This window comes from Geotrypetes seraphini, chromosome 14 (assembly GCF_902459505.1).
Source record: "Geotrypetes seraphini chromosome 14, aGeoSer1.1, whole genome shotgun sequence".
Classification (NCBI taxonomy): Eukaryota; Metazoa; Chordata; class Amphibia; order Gymnophiona; family Dermophiidae; genus Geotrypetes; species Geotrypetes seraphini.
In genome coordinates, this window is record NC_047097.1 from 25516220 (window position 1) to 25542003 (window position 25784).

A 25784-nucleotide genomic window follows, 5' to 3' on the forward strand; every position below is an offset into this window, starting at 1 on the left:
AGACCCTGCGTTGATTGCACCGTGGACCTGCCTGAAGCTAACACCGGACGGGGCAGGCCAGAAGGCAAGGCACATGGAGAGAGAGAGACAACAACGGTAGGGGAAGAGCTTCTATTTTTTTTACATCTGTCCTAACTGTCTGTTCAGGAAGAAATGCATTTGTTTCTTTTCCTCTGGAGTTGTACCGCTTGCAGAGTCTTGCATCTTAGGGTTTGTTAGTAAATATTAGTACTTGTAGTTTTTGGTCCTGCATTTGCATGGGGTTATCTGTTTTCTGGTAGGAATGAATGTGCTTTGTGTATTTTTATTTTGTGGTTAACCATTATGTGTTGTTAATACGATTATATTGTGTGTGTATATGAAAAATGAATGGAAAAAATGGTGTTACAATTAGTACTATTATGGGGCAGAGATTGGGTGGAGATGGGCACGACAGCCCAGTGTTCTTCAAGTGCCGGTCCGCAAAATAATTATTTTATTTCCGCCGGTCCATAGGTGTCAAAAGGTTGAAGAACAGTGGTCTATAACATGCACACAACTGCCTTGGTTTGCTTGCTCACAAGGGAGTCTTGGAAGTGTTCAACATTCATATGCACTGCATTTATGCTTACTACAGACATGGCATAAGTGGGTGCACCTAAATGGAGGTGTGTAGATGCTGGCATGGCTTAAGCTAGTATTCTACAAAAATAATTATGTGCATAAATGCTCTTATAGAATAGGCTTCCAGCGGTTGTAATTTGGGCACATAACTCATAGCACTAAATTATAGAATTGCTGCTTAAATGCAACGACAGAGAGCAATGACTTGATAGGTAACACGTTAGCTGTCCTATCCCCTAATGTTATGCCCTCTCCCTACCCGAAACCATAATCGTATGTATCCAGTTTCCTTCACCTCCCCAAAGCACATATGTATCCTGCCCCCTATTGGGAAGGGGGGGGTCTTTAGTGTCTAATACTCTTTTATCTAAGGCAGGGGTCTCAAAGTCCCTCCTTGAGGGCTGCAATCCAGTTGGGTTTTCAGGATTTCCCCAATGAATATGCATGAGGTCTATGTGCATGCACTGCTTTCAATACATATTCATTGGGGAAATCCTGAAAACCCGACTGGATTGCGATCCTCAAGGAGGGACTTTGAGATCCCTGATCTAAGGGAAGGTGTAATCCTCAGGGGTCGGAGCCGTCATTTTGAACCTGGCACCGGAGAGGGCTGGAACCACTGTGGATCACTCCTGCCCTGACTTGCTAGATACCAGGAAACTCCTCTGGAATGTACTGCACATCTTTGTGGAGGAGGGAAGCAGCAAACTGATTTGTTTCAGGGAGTGGGGGAGGTATAATGCTAAGGCGCTTGGGGGAGTTAACATATTATCCTTGGAGCTGCAGTACTTGAGATGTCGGGACTGGCCAAACCCCATCTCTGCTTTAACCTGTTCAGGTCTGCTCCTATCTACTCTAATCAGCAGAAGATTTTTGCCTTGCTTGCTGGCTTTAGCATATGGTAATAGTAATCATGAACCCGTGCTATCAGCTGTTGTATACTAAAACCAGCAAGCAAGACAAAAATCTTGGTTGGTTCTTTCAAGGGTCAATTTGTCTCCTCTTGGGCATGTTTGGTGTGGACTTTGACAAGAGTTAACCAGGTTATGTTTATTTAAGATTTGATATAGTGCTCCTACATTTTACTGTCAATTCTGGGAATGATCTCTCAACTTTACTGCCACTATCTGTGTTTTGGAAAATGTATTCCTGTTATTTATGCTAAGAAAACAGCAAGGCAGATGGTTTGAGATATCCAAGATGGAAGATACACAAAAGCAGACCTTAGTGAGAAATAGTCTTTATTTTTTCTTTTAAAAGCTCCCAGGTATAAAACACTGTTGCCCGATGTGGCCGCGTTTCACCTGTCAGCTGTGTCGGGGCAATAAATATATTTATTTATTTAAAAATGTATATACTACTTTGAACAAAAGCAGCGTATAAACAACATACAAAATAAGCAAATACATTTACACATCAAACATGAATTTAAAACAAAATTGAAGGCATAAAAACCTCTCTGGGTCAGCAATTTCACAATCATGCAAAATTCGAGGTTTAAAACCTCTCTCCTAAAAACATATACAGTAAAGCCTCGGTTTGCAAGCATAATTCGTTCCAGAAACATGCTTGTAATCCAAAGCACTCGTATATCAAAGTGAATTTCCCCATAAGAAATAATGGAAACTCAGACGATTCGTTCCACAACCCAAAAACTTTAATACAAAATACTATATGTACCTGTATTGCAAAACCTCGCTCAATTAGAACAGTCACTACACTCCTGCAGCGTCGGAGAGAGAAGAACCAACGGATCAGTTGTGATGATGTGACATGTGTATACTGTATATACTTGTATTGCAAGACATTGCTTGTATATCAAGTTAAAATTTAATCAGATGTTTTGCTTGTTTTGCAAAAAACTTGCAAACCAAGTTGCAATCCAAGGTTTTACTGTAAATGCTGATAACTATAAGTATGTTTTCAGAAGTTTTCAAGGTCTCTCACTCAAGATGAAATCTATACTACAACAAATACCAAAAAACATCTTATTTAACATAGAAATTAAATCATAGACAAGAAAATATGCTAATGGTGTCTTATATACCGCTATATCTCCTATTGGATTCAAAGCAGTTTACAAAACATTGCAAAAATTTACAAAGGGTGATTTATGAACAAAAATACTGAAAGTTATAAATAATATTGATAAACATCATGGTTTGAGTGAAGCCCATTATTCAGAGAGTTTTTTTTTTTTTTAGTAATTTATGAAATATGCAGTAGGTAAGTATAGTTCCAGGTTTAAGCACCCAGGTATTGAAAGGTGTATTCATAATGTCTTTGTATTTGACAGATTTTAATGATGGGTAGAGTAAGATTTTGCTCTTGTGAAATCTCATGGTGCATACATTATGAAGTAGAAGACGGCTTGCACTTAATGATGATGAACTTTGCCCAGCCAGTGTTTTAAAATAATGCAAGCAAATTTAAATTTGATCCGCCATTATACTGGTAACCAGTGCAGATCACGGAGTGCAGGAGTTATTCTGTCAAATCATTTTAACCCACTAATTAGTTTAACTGCCATATTTTGCAAGAGCTGAATTCTATTCGGAAAATATTATAACATTCAAAAATTAATGAAATAAAACCAAGCAGTTTAAATCATAAATATGACTAAAGCTTACCTACCGTATATGCTTGAATATAAGATGAGATTTTTGGGCCAAAAAAATAGCCCCAAAATGGGGGTCTCGTCTATCTGACACCTAGTCACTTGTATCCTCTTCTCCTCCTGTATCTTCCTGCCCTCCATTGTCCTCCCTACCCTCTTCTAATCCCTTCCTCTGTAATGTCGCCAAGAGCTTTGTATAGGTATGTGCAACGCACAAATTGAAGAAAAAATAAAATAAATATTTGGGTCAGCACTCAGCTGTCCCCCTCCCAGACCTGTTGTAGGCCTCCACCTGCCTGCCGTATGACCTGGTGGGCCGGGACAGGAGGTATCCCTCCCCTCTCCTGTCCTGGCCGACTCTGACAATATTTTTTCTTCCCTTTCGCCTCTTCCCCCCCACCCCCCACCCCGTGTACCTTTTTGAATCACTGATGGTCCAGCGGTGTGCCAAGTAGGAACGAGCTTTACGCACACCTGTCCCGCTCTGAGCCCCTCTGAATGTCTGCTGCGAGTTCTTGCATTCCAGCGGTGTACCGGGCAAGATTGAACTTTTTGCACTCCTGCCTGGTGGTGAGTCGTTTGCTGAATGGCTGCCACCAGTTCTCGCTGGCCTATGCTAAAAACCACTTTGGTGGTTTTGTAAAAAGGGGGGGGGGGAGGTTAAATGCAGTAATAATATGTAAAGTATTTATGAAAGGGAGATAGAAAAGATTGAAGTGATCATAGTGAAAACCAATGACGATAGGACACATAAAGCTTGAAGTCAACGTAAGCTTTTTGAGTCTAAAGTGGTGTCGCTGAGGTCTTGGTGAAGATGAATAGTTTGAAAGTGAAATTATCCAGCGACAAGTGAGATATGCAGTACTTCCCCGATATTCGTGGGGGTTCTGTTCTGAGAACCCCTGCGAATCTTGAAAAACCGTGAATACGGTTTTTAGCAGGGGAGACAGGAGAGGGCAGCCGGAGAGGGAGGAGAGAGCAGCCGGAGGGCTGGCGAGTGAAGGAAATCACTTGTGGTATGCTCCGACCGCCTCTTCCTACATTAAAGTCAGGCCTCGCCAATCAGGAGCTCCCCAAACAATGGTAATGGGGTTATGGTGAGATGTGTACCTGGGACCCCCTAGGGTGCCCCCACTGCTTTGCTGGTATGTCTTTGTGGCCAGTCTACTAAATATGCTGGTCCCTCCTACGTCCAAATGGTTTGATTTGTCCATTTTTCATTTGGATTGATTTGTTTTTCAAAAATGGTAAAAAAAGATGAATGCACTAAGGATGAACACGTCAAGAAAGGTCAGGTTAAGAAAAAATGATACATGTTTTGTGGTTTCGATAATGACCATTTTTCTACCTGATTTTCAGACGTACTGCACCAAACGTCCAAACTTGGACTTAGACGTCGTATTGGAAATTCCCCTCCACATCTGTTCAGTCTCCTTCCCATTTTATGTGGGTAGTTATTAAGGTGCATTGTGGCCATAATGTGTATTATTTTTTCCCCGATTCAGAGCCAGATCTGCTCTTGAGTCAAACTGACTCCTGGCAACCACAGGTTTTCTTAGCATGATATGTGCCATTGCCTTCTACGCGTCAGATAACTTGCCTTTAGCTCAGATTTGGAAAGACAAGTAATGAGAAATGTAAAATAATTCTGAATCCACTCTGAGTTTACTTAGCTAATCAAAGACCTTTTCTTATGCTTCATGACTTGCTCTTCTCTCTTATTCAGAAAACAGACATAATGGGTGTTACTAGCTTGGAAAAAATTATCGAACTACAGAAGAATCCGGGAAACATAAGGAACATATGTATTTTAGCTCATGTGGATCACGGTAAGATCATTTTTCTCACTGCCTTAGACTGAATTCATGTTTGTTTGCATGCTGGGGTGATAACTGACAGTTTTCTTATATGTGGTTTTAAATATTTTTGAAAAAAAATATAAGAATAGGCATACTGGGTCAGACCAATGATCCATCGAGCCCAGTATCCTGTCTTCATGGTGGCCAATCCAGGTCACAAATATCTGGCAAAAAAACCCCCAAATAGTAGCAATATGCCATGCTACCGATCCAGGGCAAGCAGTGGCTTCCCCCATGTCTTTCTCAATAACCAACTATGGACTTTTCCTCCAGGAACTTGTCCAAACCTTTTTGATAACCAGCTATGTTAACCGTTCTTACCACAACCTCTGAGTGAAAAAAATACGGTATTTCCTTCTATTGTTTTTAAAAGTTTCTCTCTGTAACTTCATCATACCTCTGGGTCATGTACCAGGTTACTGAGAAGTGTTCTGTTTTCATAGGTGTGATAAATTTTGTGGGTTTTTTTTTATTTTCTAGGGAAAACTACAATAGCTGACTGTCTTATATCTAGCAATGGAATAATATCTAGCCGACTGGCAGGAAAGGTAAGATACTGGCAAGACTGGTTTCTTTGTTAGAAAGTTGCTTTCCTATGTATAGGTGGGATATCGGTGATATCTCAATAGGGTGGAGGCCCCCTCCCCCACCCCACTGAGTTATCACTGATATCCAAAGATATCCAAGAAGGTGCTTATTCTATCCCTGTTTTATATAGGCACCTTCGATTTCACAGCAGGTATAAGTAAATTGTTCAAATAAAGTACATTGCAATCCCATCTCTGCTGTTTTGCAAATTGCAACCCTAGCAATGCCTTGGTACAGTCCACATAAAAATATGCACAGACTTTCGATGCACATATATAGCCTAAACAAAAGAAAGGCTGGCAACCATGTCCAGTGATGTATGACCTACCATTTGGCTGTAGTTCAGGAATCTACTGCCGTGACCTTAAGCTAATTTTTGTTATTTCTGATTGGAAGTTTATTTCTTTTCTTGATCTTCATTTTTGTGGACTAAATAAGAGATAGTTAATGTTTCCTCTATATGTTATATTGAATATAATTTCTGGATCTGTAACAACTTGCAAAAGGAATGCTTGTATCTAAAATTGAAAATCTATGATACTATTTTATTTGGTACAACTATGAGAGCAAAGAGTCAAATTTCGTCACATAATAACAAACTTTTATTCATATTGACTGGAGTAGCAATTTAACAAATAACATACAATTGGAAAAATTATGACAGATTAAGTTATAACTTTTGGTGGAATTCGTTATGCCATACATATAAAATGGAGTGCATAATAGCAACACAAAAAGGTTATTTTGGTAAATTTCAGAAGATCTGGAGACCATTAGCAGATTTTTGTAATGATTGATAACAAATATCTTATTATGGGAAAATGTTAAGCGGGGATATGGGTGGGTATTATTTTAATTATCTCATATGTATGAATTAATTAATATTTTTGATCTATTAGGTTAGATTTTCTGAAACAGGTAGGGAGGGATTGGGGGTTTTCTATTTTATTTATAATTGTTATACATAGTAAATGTATTACATAATATTTAAATTATTATAAAACATGAATATAAGAATGATATGTTGTACTTAAAGTGTTACATGAAGGAAAATCAAGTGTGTATTTATAAAATTATATGAATTTTTCTGATACATTTGTTGTAATATGCAAAACTGAATAAAGAAATTATATAAAAAAAATAAAATCTTATAAATAAAAAAAACAAAAAAAAAACCCAATTAAATTGACTTAAGTAATGGCCAAAAACCTAATCGGGCACTTTGATTATCCCTCTCTGTCTCTGTTAATGATATACACTTTGTTTTTAAGCTGAGGTATTTGGACAGCAGAGAAGATGAACAAATCCGTGGGATTACAATGAAGTCCAGCGCCATATCACTGCACTATGAAGAAGGTACATAGTCCAACTGATTTATCCTAAAGAAAATTTGGATTTATGGGGTTAATGTTATAGCTGAATATTGATTTTATTATTTTATTTTAAAAATTTCTATACCGTCTAAAACCTAAACGGTTTACATAATACCGTATTTCCCCCAAAATAAGCCCTAGTCGCTGGCGGAAGCAGTGCTTCCCCACGCTGCCGCAACAGCACCCCCCCCCCCCTGCTGACTCATCTCTTCCTCCCATCCGAACCGTGAGACAGGACAATACCTTATAACAAACTGGCAGCGTTGGCACTCGGCAGCAATCTACACAGGCTGCTTCGCGGCCTTCTTTCTCCTCGGCATTCCTCTGCTGCTGATGTTATCAGCAACGCGGCAGAGGAACGCCCTGGCGATAGAAGGCCGCGAAGCAGCCTGTGTAGATTACTGCCGAGTGCCAACGCTGCCGGCCCTGTGATAGATACCATGCATTAAGGGGTAAATTCTAAAACCGGCGACTAAGTTAATTGAAGAATGGCGTTAGAAAAGGCAAAAAACAGTGAGGTTGAACCACCTACCGGCCCCAAATAAAAAATGGCAGAATTACGCCTATGTAGGTGCTTTAGGCTGCCGAACACCAAAGTAGGCGTGGCCAATGCTGGAAGTGACATTAGTCGGCTTAAAATGCCTACGTGGGCGCAATTCACAGAAAGGCACCAGAAATGTAGGTCCAGAAAACTCTAGCCTCGATTTCTGGCACCTATCTTTCGTGTAGGTGTGATTCTGAAACTGGCACCGATGTGTGATTGACACATGATCAGCGACTGCTTTTAAGGCAGCTGCCGATATCGGCACTGGTTACAGAATCTGGCTCTAATAGCGTTAGCAGATGTTGTTAGTAGGTGACCCCTTGAATTTGGGAAAAAATAATTCTCCTAATAAAAACATTTGAAAAATTAGCATCTTTGTACATTTACAGAGAAGTTGCTGCTTGTTTGCAGATGGCCAGGAGTTTCTCATCAATTTGATCGACTCCCCAGGGCATGTGGATTTCTCTTCGGAAGTATCGACTGCAGTGCGGCTCTGCGATGGATCAGTCATTGTCGTGGATGCTGTTGAAGGAGTTTGCCCGCAGGTAACGGCACCATAAGAATCGACGAACTATGGGAGAAAACAAGGAAGGGATCCTCTTGTTTTCTCTCTCTCTTTCAGTCTGAAGATTTGCAAAGTGGAGTAAATTGTCTAGTCCAGTGGTCCCCCAACCCTGTCCTGGAGGACCACCAGGCCAATCGGGTTTTCAGGCTAGCCCTAATGAATATGCATGAGAGAGATTTGCATAGAATGGAAGCGACAGGCATGCAAATCTGCTCCATGCATATTCATTAGGGCTAGCCTGAAAACCCGATTGGCCTGGTGGTCCTCCAGGACAGGGTTGGGGATCACTGGCCTAGTCCATTACAGAATTTTGCTGTAGTTTTTAATTTATTTATTAGATTTTTTTTATTTTTTTAGCCCATTCTCCCAAAGGTACTCGAGCATTTTCCCTATCTGTCCCAGCAGGCTCAAAATCTATGTAATGTACCTGGGGCAGTGGAAGATTAAGTGACTATCGCAAGGAATAGTGCAGGGCTTCAACCCACAACCTCAGGGTGCTAAGGCTGACCCTACGTCACAACCTCTTCTCTGTAATTGTTGCTGTTTTCCTAGATGTGCTTTGACACTTTCTGGAAGTTTTGTTCTTAGTCTTGTCTTGCAAAGCTAATAGTGTATACATTTGATTGTGCACTGGGTACTTCTGGACCAGTGGTTTCTAAACCTGTCCTAGAGGGCCACCAGCCTGTCGGGTTTTCGGGATAGCCCTAATGTATATGCATGAGAGAGAGTTGCATATAATAGGGGAGACAGGCATACATAACTGCCCCATGCACATTCATTAGGCCTATCCTGAAAACCTGAACTTATCTTGCAGCACCACTCGGAGTAATAAGAATATCATAAGAAGCATCTAATTGGGATTAGTGAGGATTGCAGCCAGTTTGGGTTATGCTACCCGAGTGGCAGTCTGATGATCCCTATACCCAACATGCTCGATCTGTGTTGTTCATAGCCGTGTGTCATGTGGTCATTGGCACTTGAAGTGTGACTAGTATCCACAATTCTATTTTGGAATTGTCCGGTGAAAGCAATTCATTTATTCTGTAAGCTTACTTTCATTGCTTTGTTTCCTTAGACACAGGCAGTTCTGCGACAAGCCTGGCTCGAAAACATCCGTCCTGTACTGCTGATAAATAAATTAGATCGTTTGATAGTGGAGCTGAAACTGACTTCACAGGAAGCTTATACACATCTTCAGAAAATCTTAGAACAGGTACGGGCCATGCAGTATTCCATGATGCCTCTTCAGCTTTAAAAGAAACGGTTTCCTCCCCTCTCACCCTGTGCGCCCGACTGGATTGGGGCCCTCGAGGAGGGACTTTAACACCCCTGATCTAGGGGAACAATTCTCAGAATCTCTAGCCCATAATTTAATCCAGGGGTGTCAAAGTCCCTCCTCGAGGGCTGCAATCCAGTAGGATTTTCAGGATTTCCCCAATGAATATGCATGAGATCTATTTGCATGCACTGCTTTCATTGTATGCTAATAGATCTCGTGCATTTTCATTGGGGAAATCCTGAAAACCCGACTGGATTGCGGCCCTCGAGGAGGGACTTTGATACCCCTGATCTAGATGGTTCCTTCTAGAATCACCCCCACAGTGCATTTTATGTACGATCTGGTTCTGTGTAAGAAAAATTAGCTCTGAATTCTTTTTTTTTTTTCCCCCCCCTCTCATAGGTGAACGCAGTGACTGGAGCTCTATTTACTTCAAAAGTTCTGGAAGAGCGAGCTGATAAAGACACAGAAAATCAAATGATTGCTGAGACGGTGGATGGAGAACAGGTTTACGACTGGAGTGCAGGCTTGGAGGAGACGGACGATTCGCACCTGTACTTCTCGCCTGAACAGGGCAATGTGGTGTTTGCCAGCGCGATAGATGGCTGGGGCTTCAGGTAAATCTTATTTTCCATAGTTAATGTCTGTGCTTGGATCATGATGACAGGAGCTTTTTATCAGACGCTCGAAACTTCCTTAGAAAAATTCAAAAGCAATCTAAAAAGCCATCTATATAAAGATGCATATCGAGCTTAGATAAGACATTCTTTCTTGAGTTTTTCTATTCTCATTTAGATCAAGTCTTTTTTTTTTTTATTTAAAAAAAAAACCCAATTACTTTTAGACCAAGTTTCACCAAAAATCTTTTAATACCCCTCCTGATGTTGTTCTTCCCTAAATGCTTTTTCTTTTTTTCTTTTTAAACAAATGTAGTTTATCCTTATATTCCTTATGTATCTTTAAATAATTATGGATAAGATTGTACGTTTATTGTTCTAAATGGTTTTTTATTTGTCCCCCTAAACTATTATTGTTATACGCATTGAAATTACTTGATATTGCGTTCAAATCAAAACTTTAATAAACTTGAAACTTGCTAAATGTTTCATGGTATTTTGCTGCTCTTATTGTGTTATGGGGGCAAAGCTTTTATTTTTCTCTGTAAAGCATGCTTTATATATAGAAAAGGGCTCATCAAAAATTTTTGAGGGTATGCACATATTAAAATGTACCAGAAGATCACACTTAGCTTTACGTGATCTGTGGATGTGCATTTCTAGGAGGTTATTTTGGATATGGTTGGAGTGATGTAGCAGTGTATGTAATTACCATGTTTCCCTGAAAATAAGACAGTGTCTTATATTCATTTGGGGCCCAAAAAAGGCACTGGTCTTATTTTCGGGGTATGCACATGATCATCTCTCCCTCCCTCTCCTTCACCCCAATTCTTTTTCTTTCCTTTCTCTCCCCCACAGGTGCTGCATCTTTCCTCCCCTCCCTCCCATCCCCCTGTGCAGCAGAAGTTTGTCTAGCTTCTATCCTTCCCTCCCTCGTGCACCAGAACCCTTGAGCACCCCCGCCCCCACTGTTCAGCTGAACCCCTGCTGACCTTCCATCCTTCCCTTCCCGCTGACCATGAGCGAGCGAGCCCTACATTCATCTGAAGCAGTGTCAGGCCGGCAGCACTCTAAACAGGTTGCTTGGCCTTGTCCGTGGGGGATATCACTCTGCTGCGTTAATGATGATAGGGCTTATTTTCGGGGAAACACAATGCCACTACTATTTTATGTTTTCTTTGTATTTATATACCGCTCTTTGTTACAACATCAGGGCGGTGTACATCAATTTAAAAGGAATGCCGACAATTATAGTATAAGTATAAAGAAAAAAGTTAAAAGACAAAAAAAAAAAAAAAAAAAAATATATATATATATATATATATATATATATATATATTTTAGTTACTGTATGATCTGATGCCCAACTAAGGATTAAAACCATATAAAAGAAAACTGGAAAGGAAATGCCAATCCAAATAGGTAAGTTTTTAAAGAAGCTCTAAGTTTAATATAGGTAGGCTCACAACGAAGTTCATTAGGAAGAGAGTTCCATAAATAAGGTACATGTCTCCCTCCGTATTCGCTGTGATAGGGGATTAACAGACCCGCGAATACAGAAAAACCGTGAATAACTTTTTCATATCAAACCAAAACATCCTGTCTGACCACCCAGCCCCAAACCCTAGAAGACTTGGAAGAAAAAAGAAAAGAAGAGTAATGAAAAGAGAGAGAAAAAAAAAGGGGGGGGAAGAGGTTATAATAAATCAATTTTAACTGCTTCAAGTATACACGTGTGCTTCTTCTTGTAGCTGCCACTGGTATAGCAGTACACTTCTCTCTCCGTATTCGCGGTTTCTGAAATCGCGGTTTCGATTATTCACGGTTTTTAGCTGGCTGCCTCCTCCCCCCCCCAATTACATAAGCTTGCATAGAGAAATCGCCGATTCCAAGCGTTTACAGAGAAAATCACTGATTTCCGGCACTTTCTTTGCCATGTTTTGCCTCATCTTCGGGAACAGACCAGGTCTCCCACTGTGTTATTCGCGGTTTCACCCTATTCACGATGGTTTTTAATAGAAAACAGCGAATAACATAAGAAAAAGGTATTTGCGGGTCTGTTAATCCCCTATCACAGTGAATACAGAGGGAGAAGTGTATTATTTTTTAGTTGTATCAAATCCAAGGAATCCTTTTGAAAAAGTCCTGTATATTCTTTGCAAGATCTCATTCATGTTATACTTTTGAAGAGCAAACAGTACCATTTTATTATTTTTGTCCTGATTGCCCCCAATAAATCAAGGCACCATAAGTTACTGGGACAAAGCAAAGAAAAGAGGATATAGCTACAGTCTGTTCTTCTTGGGTCTTATTTAGGTAGCATTTTTCTCTGCGGTGCCTGTGGTGAGAATTGTTGCTGAGACCTGAGATGCTGCTCTGCTGTTTGGTTTAGTCTATGAGAAGATCCTGACCGTTTGTTATCAATGTGTCATGTTTTCCTTTCAGCACTGAGCAGTTTGCCCAGCTGTACAGTCAAAAGGTTGGCATCAAAGCTCTTGTACTTCTGAAGACCTTATGGGGTGATTACTACTTAAACACCAAGGCAAAGAAGATAATGAAAGGGGCCCAGGTAACATTATAAGGTGCATGTATTGAGAAAACGGGCACAACTGCTTTAAGATAATTCTCAGTTCCAAGTTAACTTATTCCCTGTGGCTTAAGATACTACTAATACTACTATGAATTATTTCTATAGCACTACCAGATGCCTGCAGCGCTGTACAGAGTCACAAAGAAGACAGTCCCTGCTCGAAAGAGCTTACAATCTAAACAGACAGACAGGATGCCATGGATACAGTTAAGGGGAACGGTTAATCTGCTGACTGGGTTAGTGGGCAGTGAGGAGTAGGGTTATGGATTGAAGGCTGTATCAAAAAGCTGGGTTGTCGGGCTGCTTTTTAAACAAGGGAAGGGGCTTGGCAGACAAACAGGCAATTTATTCCAGGCGTAGTGGGGCAGCTAGATGAAAGGAACAAAGTCTGGAATTGGCAGTGGAGGAGAAGGGTACAGCTAAGAGGGTACTGCCAAAGCCATAGTAGTTAGAGGCGGTTTACAATAAGAGGAGCTGGACAATCAGCGAAGAAAGTTACAATGTAAAGTCATAGAGTACATGTAGGCGGGATACAGGGATAGGAAGGGCTGGAACAGTCAGCGAATAACCAGCGAGAATAGGCGCACTGTGTACAGTCATCATTACATTTAAGCAGCGAACAGAGAGGGAGTGAGAGATCGTTTCAAAATTGGTTGGAGAACAAAGAGATAGGGCAATGGAGTGCTAGGTTACAAATCGATTGTACAAATATGTTTTTACTAGTTTTCTAAAACTTAAGATAGGTTGATGAGTGCGTAATTAAGTTACCCAGGCAGTTAAGGAGAGAGGAGAGATATTGAGGGGCAGCATGTGACCTGTTTCCCTGGAAAGTGTACTGGGAGCTGCTGGAACAATCTAGTAACTGGAGGAACCTTAAGACTATATTTTTTTTTGTCTCTTTTCTTGAGCCTAAGAGGTCATTCATATTCTTTTGAATGTACTGTAAGCCATTTGAGATGGGGCCACATTGTTCTGTATTATATTCTTGAGAGATGATGGCCTCAGATTGACAAAACAGGAAGCTCTGCAGGAAGAATGTTTCCTGGAGGCCATTTTAATACACTGAGATAGGCACAATTTTTTAGCCATATTCCTTACTGAAGTACCCCCAACATTTTGCTTGTCGGTACTGTAATTCTCTCTGCCTGGTACTGTGCACGTCGAAGTCTCCCACCCCCTCAACGAATTGCTTCTGTGCTTCCTCTTGTTTTCTTCCTTTTCATACACTTGGCCTTGGTGCTCAGCCACTTAGTGCAATCGGTGTATCTCGAGAATGGAAAGAGATGAACTGTGAATCAGTTCAGTGGCTTCATGGCAGTGCCACTACCTGGTTTTAGTTCTTAAAACGGGTTATACTCTGAGGTGACCAGGATGTTGGAGATTGGGGATTCACAACCTTGGAGAGCGCGATTGGAGAAGAATGGGGTGAGGACATATAACACTTTTTAGAAGGAATAAGAATCTGTGGGCCAAACTGGGAATTTCTGTAATGATGGGTGGATGGAAAGGCCAGAAATTTTAAAAACAAGAGGGAGAAACTTTCAGGTAGATGTAAATGGTGACTTGGGAGCTGGCAGCCCGGAAGAGCAGGAGGAAGCTTTCAGGCCCTCTCCAAAAAAATGCAGTAGGTATATTTCTCTGCCCCTTTTGTGACAGCTGTGCTCTTTGAGATTAAAACTTGAATCATCTCCAAGGATTTGAAACAATCCAGCTCAAGCAATACATGTAAAGACAGTGAAAGATTTGGAATAAACTGTAAGAATATGGTAAGACACAGAGTTAAAATTGAAAACTCGCAGCAAAATAGAAATAAGAAGTTAAACAGAACCATGTTTAGTTTCCATCTACTACTGCTACTAATTATTTCAAGAATGCTACTAGATGTACGCTGCGCCGTACAGACTCACGAAGGAGATAGGATGAGCTCTTTCGAGCAGAGACTATCTCATAAATATAAAACAAAATAAAAGTCTCAAAATAAGCAATCTGCTTGTACTGTCAAAACTTTGGGACAGTATTCAAAGCAAATAATTTTTTTTTTTGTTAAACTTCTTTATTCCTTTTTTTTTTTTAAACTACAATTGTGCACAACATAAGCAATGCCTCTGCCGGGTCAGACCCGAGGTCCATCGTGCCCAGCAGTCCGCTCACGCGGCGGCCCAACAGGTCCAGGACCTGTGCAGTAATCCTCTATCTATACCCCTCTATCCCCTTTTCCAACAGGAAATTGTCCAATCTTTTCTTAAACCCCAGTACCGTACTCTGCCCTATTACGTCCTCTGGAAGCGCATTCCAGGTGTCCACCACCCGCTGAGTAAAGAAAAACTTCCTAGCATTTGTTTTGAATCTATCCCCTTCCAATTTTTCCGAATGCCCTCTTGTTCTTTTATGTTTTGAAAATTTGAAGAATCTATCTCTCTCTACTTTCTCTATGCCCTTCATGATCTTGTAGGTTTCTATCATGTCTCCTCTGAGTCTCCGCTTTTCCAGGGAGAAGAGCTCCAGCCTCTCCAATCTTTCAGTGTATGAAAGGTTTTCCATGCCCATAATCATTCGTGTCGCTCTCCTCTGGACCCTCTCAAGTATTGCCATATCCTTCTTAAGGTACGGTGACCAATACTGAACACAGTACTCCAGGTGCGGGCGCACCATTGCCCGATACAACGGCAGGATGACTTCTTTTGTTCTGGTCGTAATACCATTTTTAATAATACGCAACATTCTGTTTGCCTTCTTCGCGGCTGCTGCGCATTGCGCCGTTGACTTCATTGTTGTATCCACCAGTACACCCAAATCTCTTTCAAGGTTACTTCCCTCTAATACTAATCCCCCCATTTGGTAGCTGAACATCGGGTTTTTTCTCCCTATATGCATGACCTTGCATTTCCCTACATTGAATTTCATCTGCCATTTATTCGCCCACTCTTCCAAATGATGCATTTACATAAAATATTAACATTACAGCACAATAAAGTTATTAGAAATAATGACAAAAATTATTTTCCCCCACCCATTTATCCAATTGAATAATAAATCATAAAAATCCTATATACATCCTATCCATACCTCCTAATCAGTACCAAACCATACCCCCTTCTCTCCCCCCCCCCCCCGGAATGTGTATGTTTTTTCTTCATTTAGATAAATAATTCAATCCTTACAATATTTAGTTAATGGTTCCCAAACATCCATAAATTTTTTGTAACTTCCCTTCTGATTGGCCATGAACCATTCCATTTTAAACACATAAAATAGTGATTCCCACCAGAATGAATAATTTAATCTGTCCCAATTTTAAAAACTGGACAGATTATATTGGGCTGCTAAATTCACTGAGGGGCCTTTATACTAAGCTGTGGAAAGCACTAACATGTGCTTACTATAGCAAAAGGTACTTATTGCAGGGTGTGCTCAGGCATCCTGTGGTAATTTGTGTGTGTGTGTGTTGGGTGCCATCGACTCGGGTTCGAGTTCTAGCGACTTGATGAATTACGGATCCAAAAAGAAGTCCGTTTTGTGCTAGTCCAACAATGTCCTCCAGCGTCATCCCCATAGTTGGTCTTTGACGTATCCAATATTCACTACCATCACTTACTTACTGGGATCTGTTCGGTTACAAAAATTGGATAGCTCTAAGTCTAATAAATGTTGGCACTGTCATCTCGAAGCAGGGACTTTAGATCATTTATTATGACTTTTTGAAAATCAATTTGGGACCAAATTAATTGTTTATTAGACAATCCAGTGGCATTGTCATATAATACTGTATTAGTTGGTATGTCAATGAGAGCAAAGAGTCAGATACCATCAAATAATAACAAGCTATTACTCATAATGACTGAGGTTGCCATTCAACAAATGACTTATAACTGGAAGAACTGGAGTAGACTCAATTATAATTTTTGGCGGAATTCATTATGTCATATGTATAAAATGGAAAGAGTAATAGCAACACAGCGAGGATATATTAGGAAATTTCAAGATGTGTGGGAGCCATTAACAAAATTTTGTGATGATTAGTTGTTACTTTTCCCTTAATTCTTAAAATTCATTTTTCAGGGAGGGGGGGGGGTGGATTTTAAGTATAACATCTTATATAAAGTGGGAAGGGAGGGAGATAAGATTTTATGATTGGTATTATTGCTGAATATTAAGTGATATTCTCAATGTGCAAATGTGTTTATGTATTATCACACTTATTGGACGTATAAAAATGAATAAAGATTTCCAAAAAAAAAAAGAAAATCATGGTTAACAAGGTTTAAAAATGATGAAAGATTTAACAGTACTAATAGCACTGGTGTGCTGTTATTCAAAAACTGGATGATTTTATCAAAATGTGGTAATACACTAGTATTAATAGAGTCTGTTTCCTAACAATGTACGTCAATCGTTCGGTATCTAGATAAAATGCTTAGCTTACCTGGCCCTGTATCATTTGGTACCTCTCCTGTAACTCTGAGCAGTACTGCTGTACACTTGTAGGGGGAGAACCTTAACCCTTTCAGGACCATAAGGATCGTAGGCCAATTTTTGTGGTTTTGACAACATTTTTATGGTAAAAAGGGCTTGCAGATGCCAAAAAATTGATTTTTTTTGTGAAATATCATTATTTTTATTTAAAAAAATCAAACTTCTGGCTTATGGACAGTGTGGCAAGTGAATCTTCTCGTCAATCTAGCAACGACGCTAATGAATGAATGTCGGAACCAGTTTGTTTACATAAAGGCAGTATCATATGGAATCCGTACATATCAAATTTAGAACTGTAGACTATCCCAATCAAAATTGATAGGATTTTAAAGTTATGGGACAAATATGTCCCTTGGTCCTGAAAGGGTTAACTTGCACTGATCAGTTATAGAAAACCTTCAGAGAAAAAGGACTTCGTATCAATGATTATTTTGAGTGAAGAACTGAGATTGATTTTTAGAGGATGATCTGATTTGGAGGGCTTGCTTCCAAACAGATTTTTTTTTTTTTCAAAGTACTAACCAAGGAAACATATTTGCACAGGGTTAGTTCCCTGAAGGCCTTAACTCTCTTTGTTTACTTTCTATAGGCAAAAGGCAAGAAACCACTGTTTGTGCAACTGGTGCTGGACAACATCTGGAACCTCTATGATGTTGTCCTGAAAAGGTGAGATGAGCTGCAGTATTTGCTATTACCTTCCACTCTGTGTCTCCTGAAGCAAGAATGAAAGGGTTGTGTTATATTTAATTTTCTATATTTTTGAAATCAATATGTACTTCTTCTTGTATTAGATATGGGGGGGAGGGGAAGGAAATTATTCTATTCTGAATTGTTTGTGTATTTAAAGTGCGTTTTCTCTAGTGTTTATATTTAAATTATTTGTATTGCACTATTAATGTTTGAAAATCAATAAAGAATTATATATATAAAAAGAAAGGGTTGCTCTGCTTTGTATGCAATAGTTTAGAAAGAGCCTTCCAAATAACGCATGAGGGATTTTGCAGCTTACATGTACCTTTTTTTTTTTCCCCCAGAGAGAAAGAGAAAATTGATAAAATTGTCAGCTCTTTAGGATTAAAAATCAGCACCCGGGAATCTCGTCATTCAGACCCCAAGGTGCACCTCAGTGCCATTTGTAGTCAGTGGCTGCCAGTCTCCCAGGCTGTTCTCTGTATCCTCAATCGATGGTTAATAATTATTTGATTTTGAAACAACTTCAAGAATATGCTAATGAATAAGCCCCCCAAATTCCTTGTTTGTATATACAGTTTATGCTTTAGAGCAAGGGTGTCAAATATCGGTCATCGAGGGCCGCAATCCAATCGGGTTTACAGGATTTCCCCAATGAATATGCATGAGATCTATTTGCATGCACTGTTTTCATTGCATGCTAATAAATCTCATGCCTATTCATTGGGGAAAGCCTGAAAACCCGTCTGGATTGTGGCCCTCGAGGACCGACATTTGACACCCCTGCTTTAGAGTCTACCGTAAAGCAATAAGTACAAAGTCATAAGTTTACACCACAGTCCTAATAAACTTCATAAAAATGTAGTGTGAATGTTAATGAGGGTTCTCGGTGACAAATTTGTATCTCTTGCGACACAGTTTGTGATAAATTGCTCTAAAGCAGTGGTCTGAAATAGAGAATGACACGGTGAAAAAATTGGTCCCCGTCACCGCCCCGTCCCCGTCTCACCATCCCCGTCACCGCCCCGTCCCCGTCTCACCATCCCCGTCACCGCCCCGTCCCCATCTCACCATCCTCTTCACCGCCCCGTCACCGCCACTGCGACCCCATTCACCGCCCCGTCACTGCCACTGCAATCCCATTCACTTTTCTTTATTTACGTATAAAGGAAACATTCTTTAAAACTTTAAAACTTAGTTAAATATTAGTTAATAACTATACAAAAACAAAACACGCAGAGAAAAAATTAATTAATATAAATTCTCAAAACTGACACATTTTGATATCTAAATTTAAAATAGTTATTTTTCATACAGTTTTTCAATCACTAAGCTTCCACCACCCCTGGGGCTAGCAATGCAAAAACAAACACGACATGTAATTTAAATGCTTACAATGTTAGCCTATATGGTAATTAGACGCGGCCGCTGTACCTAATCGCGGCAAAGATCTCCCTGCCGTGATTAGCATAGTGACCGCGGCTACGGCTGCAAGTCTCCCCTCCCCCCAGCGATCACGGCAGGAGGGCACCCAACCCCTCCTGTAGACCCCCCCAACGGCCCTCCCGACAATCGCAGCAGAAGGGTACCCAACCCCTCCTGCCGGTCCTCCCAATGGCCTCCCCTAAGATCGCCGGCAGGAGGGTACCCAACCCCTCCTGCTGGACCCCCCCCCCAACGAACCCTCCCACCCCGGAACCCCCTTAGTCTTACTTTCCAAGTTGGACCGGACGGCTCCTCACACGTATGGCCAGCAGGCTTGCCTCCGTCCAAATGAGGCGGGCCCGCCCCTACCCTGCCCAACCCACAGGATACTAGGGCCTGATTGGTCTAGGCACCTAAAGCCACTCCCGCTATAGGAGGGGCCTTAGGTGCTTGGGCCAATCAGGCCCTAGGATCCTGTGGGTTAGGCAGGGGAGGGAAGGGGCGGGCCCGCCTCATTTGGACGGAGGCAGGCCTGCTGGCCAGACGAGCGAGGAGCTGTCCGGTCCAACTTGGAAAGTAAGACTAAGGGGGTTCCGGGGTGGGAGGGTTCGTTGGGGGGGGGGTCCAGCAGGAGGGGTTGGGTACCCTCCTGCCGGCGATCTTAGGGGAGGCCATTGGGAGGACCGGCAGGAGGGGTTGGGTACCCTTCTGCTGCGATTGGCAGGAAGGGTTGATCTGACAAATGAGGAGTACGGTGAAATAGCGGTTCCTAGAAGGGGGTACATTGGCCCGCGGGGACAAACCTGTTCACCGTTTCCGCGGTCGGTGAATGGCCTTGTCCCCGTCACCGCAGCGACTGCTAGTTTTCTTCCCCGTTTTCGGCGGTGACCCGCGGCTTAAATGCGGTGGCCGCGGGTAAACCGTCACCGTGTCATTCTCTAGTCTGAAACTCATGGCTCACCAGGTACTATTCACAAAAGTAAAATAAAACCGTTTCTTGATTATATGTCTCTTTAGCTATAAATGACAATACTATTATTAAGACTTAGCCAAAAAGAAAGATTTATAAACTATAATAATAATAACTTTATTCTTCTATACCGCCACAATCTTGCGACTTCTAGGCGGTTTACAATCAAGAGTGCTGGACATTCAGCGAAATACAATAAGTAGATATTCAGAGGAAATACAGAGATCTCAGGAGGCAATAGAATAGAAATATAAAGAGTTTTACCTCATGCAAAATTGCCATTTCTTTAATAAGATATTAACTATTTTTTTCTGAGACCCTCCAAGTACCTACAAATCCAAAATGTGGCCCTGAAAAAGGGTATGAGTTTGAGACCATTGCTCTAAAGGGACTTTGGATCCAGTGCGTCCAAAGGCTGCTATACTGGAACCAGTTTGGAATTCAGATGGAATGCATTAGACATTGGTGTCTTTAGTTTAGCACTGCTTTTTTTGAGTCTGACTGCTAATTGTTCTAAACTAGACTAAACCTTAAGTTTGTATACCGCATCATCTCCATAAAGATAGAGCTCGGCACGGTTTACAGGTAATTCAATAAATGAGGGAAGGACATAATAAGAAATTAGAGGTTATGAAGAGGATAGCTAGCTTTACATTTTAAATAGATAGCTTTACGTTTTGGAGAAAAGCCAGGTTTTCAGATGCTTTTGGAATAATTGGAATGAGCCTAGGTTCCGCAGCAGGGCAGGGAGGTTATTCCAAAGCTTAGTGCATTTGAAGAAAAGGGATTTCCCTAATTTTCCTGCATACGTGACGCCTTTTAACGAGGGGAAAGATAGTTTGAGTATGTGGGCGGATCTGGTAGTGTCAGGTCTCGAAGAATTAGGGATTAGGGGAGGAAGAATGCCATGTAGGATCTTGAATGTTAGGCAGGTACATTTTAAAGTGAAACCGGAAGCCAGTGGAGCTTGGATAAAAGCGGTGAGACGTGGTCAAATTTGCTTTTTGCGAAGATAAGCTTAGCAGCGGTATTCTGAATCCGCTAGAGTCTTTGAAGGTTTTTCTTTGTAAGGCTAAGGTAGATAGAGTTGCAGTAGTCCAGTCTGGAAAGGATGGTGGATTGGATAAGGACAGCAAAGTGTTTTTGATGGAAACAGGATCTCACTTTTCTCAGCATGTGAAGGCTGAAGAAACATTTTTTTACTAGGGAGTTGAGGTGGTCGTTGAAGGAAAGTGTAGAGTCAATGATGACTCCCAGAACTTTACTAGAATATTAAAGATGCAGAGTGGGGCCAGAGGACACAGTGGGATGGTAAGAGAAGAGTCTATGAAAACTCCTAATATCTTGGAAAAGAATTCCCCGGAATCCAAAGTTACAGTTGGAGGAAGACAGTCCAATTAAAAAATTGTCATAATATATATATTTTTAGCATAGCAAAAATTGAGACTTTCTCCTGGAATAAGGAACTCTCTTAGAAAAAAAAATCATACTTTAAATCCTTGTCTAGAAAAGGAGACAACATGTAGTTAAAAAAACAATGTTTGCTTAGTTAATCATCAAGTCTGGCCAATTTAAAATGAATTAAAGGGACGGGTACTGCCACAAACCTAAATGTTGTCTATGGTATTCAGAGTAGTTGGTTCTCCATTTAATTGAGAAAATGTTTCCAGATGAGCTGACACACATCTTCTTTGTCATTAACATTTTAAATGATTTTTTTTAAAATAAACCATTTCTGCCTTGCTGTCACTCTAGACTTAAGCCATTTTTCTTGCATCGTGCCCCTCTGCTGCTGAATGAGCATCTTATGACACGGGAACAGAATTAGCCTCCGTCCCCATGGATAAACGCAAGAAACCATCCTGTGTCATTCTTTAGTGTCTATCTCAACCTCAGTCCTTTTACACAAGCATTCTTCAATGCAAGGCTTGAGGGTTAGTTGCTGAGCCCATTCATGCTCTGATTCTTCCCTCCTTAAAGAGACACCTGCCTGGAAACTGCTATAGCTCAATAAGTAAAAGCCCTGTGCTCCTCTTCCAGAGGTCATAAGTTCAAATCCCAACCAGCTCCCCAGCACATATTTTAATTGTGGCATTCTACCTTGCAGGTGCACATTGATGATCTCACAATGAGGTCACCATTGTGCAGCTGCAAACCTCCATTTGCAATGAAGTAGAAGCCACGCTAAGGTTTTTTTTTTCTGTTCTTAAGCTTTTGCAAATGAAGTTATGCATGCAGTCTATATATTTGTGTCATGTGCTTTCTTTGCTTTCAAGAATGGGCTGATTGGAGCACTGTTTAGTCCCTCCCCCCCCAAAAAAAAAACAACAACCCTCCACAACCTTTGAAATCTCTGCATGGCATGGATTTCCATGTGTAAGCTCCTGATTGGTGTAGCCCGACTTTGCTACAGGAAGAGGTGGTCATAGCAGACCGCGAATGAGCGAGTCCGCGATTCGCGACTGATATTTGGGCACCACTGCATGGGGGAGGGATGAGGATAGGGGTGGGGCCTGCATCTTTGAAATGGATAATGTACTGATGTTATATTACTTGAACTTTCTGGCCCGATTCTGCAAAGTGCGCCTAACTAGGGTGTCCAAACTGCGCTCACTTTGCAGAATTTGGCCCTCTGTGCATAAATTTTAAAGTAAATATTACTAAAGAAAAAGGAGCAGCACTCATTGGAATAGCAGCAGGACACCGTGCGGTTAGTGCCCTATCTGTGAATTATCTGGATGGTGCATCTTGACACTGCAAAGGCGTTTCTGGGGGTGCCTATATTTAGGCCTTGTGACCCTGGACAAATAATTTAACCCTCCTTTGCCTCAGGTACAAAAACTTACACTAGGGACAGAGAAGGTACCATAGAAAGACAGTCTATCAAATTTATGACCCTCTATGCTCTAGCGCAGTGGTCTCCAACTCAAACCCTTTGCAGGGCCACATTTTGGGATTTGTAGGTACTTGGAGGGCCTCAGAAAAATGTCATATTAAAGAAATGACAATTTTGCATGAGGTAAAACTCTATAGTTTCTAAATCTTTCCTTTTGGCTAAGTCTTAATAATAATATTGTCATTTATAGCTAAAAAGACATATGATCAAGAAACGGTTTTAGTTTACTTTTGTGATTGTGATAAACATTCCGAGGGCCTCAAAATAGGACCTGGTGGGCCGTGAGATTGAGACCACTGCTCTATAGGGGTTTACACATGCCTTCTTCAAAGTGTGTGCCACTGCGTTTAGTCTCCATTTTATAGAATAGCACATACCTGGAATATTGGCAATTACACTCGTGTGTGCTCATCGTACCCGCGTATGTAAATGACAGCAATCGGGTTCTTGGCGCCTTCTGTATTTGAATGAGCACAGTCTGAAGAAGGGGGTGGGGGTGGCAATCGGGCATTCTGCCTAACTGTACGAATAGTTAGAGATACTGGGTTGCTGTCTGTATAGCTTATGTGGATTAATTTAGGGCAGCAGAAAGCCTGTGAATTTTAAACCACATAGCTAGGTGAATAGTGACTGAATATTGTTGCTCTCTGCTTAACTGGTGGTAGTCATGCCGTCTCCATATTGCTTGCAGAAAGAAATGTAGAAAATCAAACAAACCCTGCCCCGACGCAGACAGCAAAACATGCATGTCTGCATTGGGTTTAGTCATGAGCGGATGAACGGCATATAGAGCTAAGTACAATCAATATAATTTTTTTAAGTGATATGGAAAAATAGACAAAAACAATAGAAAAAGTAAAAAGTTTGGGTTTGTAATAAAAGTGAAGCCGATGAGGAGACTTGTGACGATATAAATATGTCTCAACGGGCTGAATAAGTCCTGTATGAGAGCCGCTTCTTTAAAAAATAATAAAAAATGAGATTTATTTAGTATATCAGATATGCGCATTGAGGAAAATAACAGAGAAAAATATTAGCTGGCTATTTTGGAAGTGATTTGTGATTTCTGGCCAGTTACAAATTATTTGCCCACGTTTAAAGGGTCTCCATATATTCAGCAGTGCTTGCTATCTCGATACTAGAAGTTTCAAGTTTATTAAAAGTTTGTTATACCGCCAGATCAAGCTTCAAGGCGGTGTACATCTAATAAATATATTAAAAAAACAAAAGGGTATAACATCATTCATAGTACAGTATAATCCCGTTATACCAGACTCGCTTATAACGGAACCTCGCATATAGCGGACGAGGTCCGCTGGCCCGGCCGAGCGCCATTATAAACATACAGAAAATCATCGGATATAGTGGACTCGCATATAACGGACTTTCGGATATACTGGACAACTATTTTGGTCCCCAGAGGCACTTTTAGCTGGAGTTTTATTCGGACATGCAGGCTTCACCTACAAGGCACGTGGCATGCCGGTGATATAATATCAAAATGCAGCCCAGAAAAAAAATGATGAGTATTCTTCTTTCCAGTACAGTGTTCTGGTTGGCAATCATTTCATGCCATACCAATGTTTTGCTGAGTTTTGTTATTGATGTTGCTGATAATGCTTGTGCAGTAACTGTTGTTCATCGATTTACGTTGTTTCAAGTTGCCCTAAATAAAGTTTTTTAAAAATGCAACTGTGAATATAACACTGTTTTTCCAGGTCCCTTGAAGTCCGTTATAACGGGATTATATTGTACTAGTTTTTTAGCCCATTACATTAACGGGTGCTAGAATAGATGTGTAGAATTAGAAAGAGAGAAAAAATTTCTTAATTTCTTTCTCTCTGCCCCCTATCTGTCTGTCTGGTTTTTTTTTTTCTTCCTTTCTCTCTGCCTCCTGTCTGTCTTCCCTTTTCCCTTACTTTTACCTCCCCCATGTCCAGCAGCACCCCTTCCCTACTCTCCCTGTCCAGCAGTAGCCCTTCTCCGTTTCTTTTACCCCTGTTTGTAACATTTTATCCAAGGAAACTTGTAAGTTGGTCAACTGCATCTGTTTTACCAGTAACGGTAAAGTGTTTTCTGCTATGTATAAAGACACACTGTTTTGGCTCCTTAAACCACTCCTTAGCTATGGTCTGTCGCAAGTGCCCTAGTCCTCTCGATATTCCCGCAGAGCGAGTGGAAAGGCTCATGTGTGTTGGTGCTCGAAGATTTGACTCGTTCCCACCTGAGACGCAAGAACTGAAAAGCGGTGAGCAAACGTTTGCCTGCCATGTTATTCATTTGGTTTTTATTCCCATTGCATTTGCATATCGAAATTACACACACTAATTGAAAATATAGATTGGGGGCTCTTTAGAATAACATATGCTTTTAAGAGGCAGGGACGCTGTGACATGATCTCCCCCCTCCCCCCATCAAAAAAGAATTATTAACACTGTTTTCTTCAGTATAAAGGTTTTTTTTAAAATTTTAGGTCAGGAAGACCTTTTTTATGCCATCCTGTAGCCTTGGTAATTTCTGTAATGATATATGAAATTGAGAGCTTAGAGACTTTATTATTTTCAATGGGTTCTTGTTCTTTCAACTCTCTTTAAAATGGTGAGTGAAAACCATCCAAAGCTGCTTCTCTCTAGACAGGTGGCTTGCGTTCCCTCCCCCCCTTTCTCTTTTTTTTTTTTTTTAGGTCAAAGAGGTG

General features: G+C 40.8%; 1 protein-coding gene across 5 annotated transcripts in view; it reads left to right on the forward strand.

Moving 5' to 3' along the window:
• EFL1 (elongation factor like GTPase 1) overlaps positions 1-25784 on the forward strand; it is a 192034-nt gene that overhangs the window by 3028 nt on the left and 163222 nt on the right. For 4 of the 5 annotated variants that reach the window (XM_033920962.1, XM_033920963.1, XM_033920960.1 and 1 more), the window contains exons 2-11: positions 4947-5049; positions 5560-5627; positions 6939-7023; positions 7996-8129; positions 9225-9362; positions 9831-10045; positions 12491-12614; positions 17698-17774; positions 18143-18279; positions 25215-25337. In XM_033920962.1, coding sequence (XP_033776853.1) covers positions 4959-5049; positions 5560-5627; positions 6939-7023; positions 7996-8129; positions 9225-9362; positions 9831-10045; positions 12491-12614; positions 17698-17774; positions 18143-18279; positions 25215-25337 — 1192 coding nt within the window. In that variant the 5' untranslated portion in view covers positions 4947-4958. The remainder of the gene's footprint in view (positions 1-4946; positions 5050-5559; positions 5628-6938; positions 7024-7995; positions 8130-9224; positions 9363-9830; positions 10046-12490; positions 12615-17697; positions 17775-18142; positions 18280-25214; positions 25338-25784) is intronic. The other variant, XM_033920965.1, reaches the window with a different exon arrangement.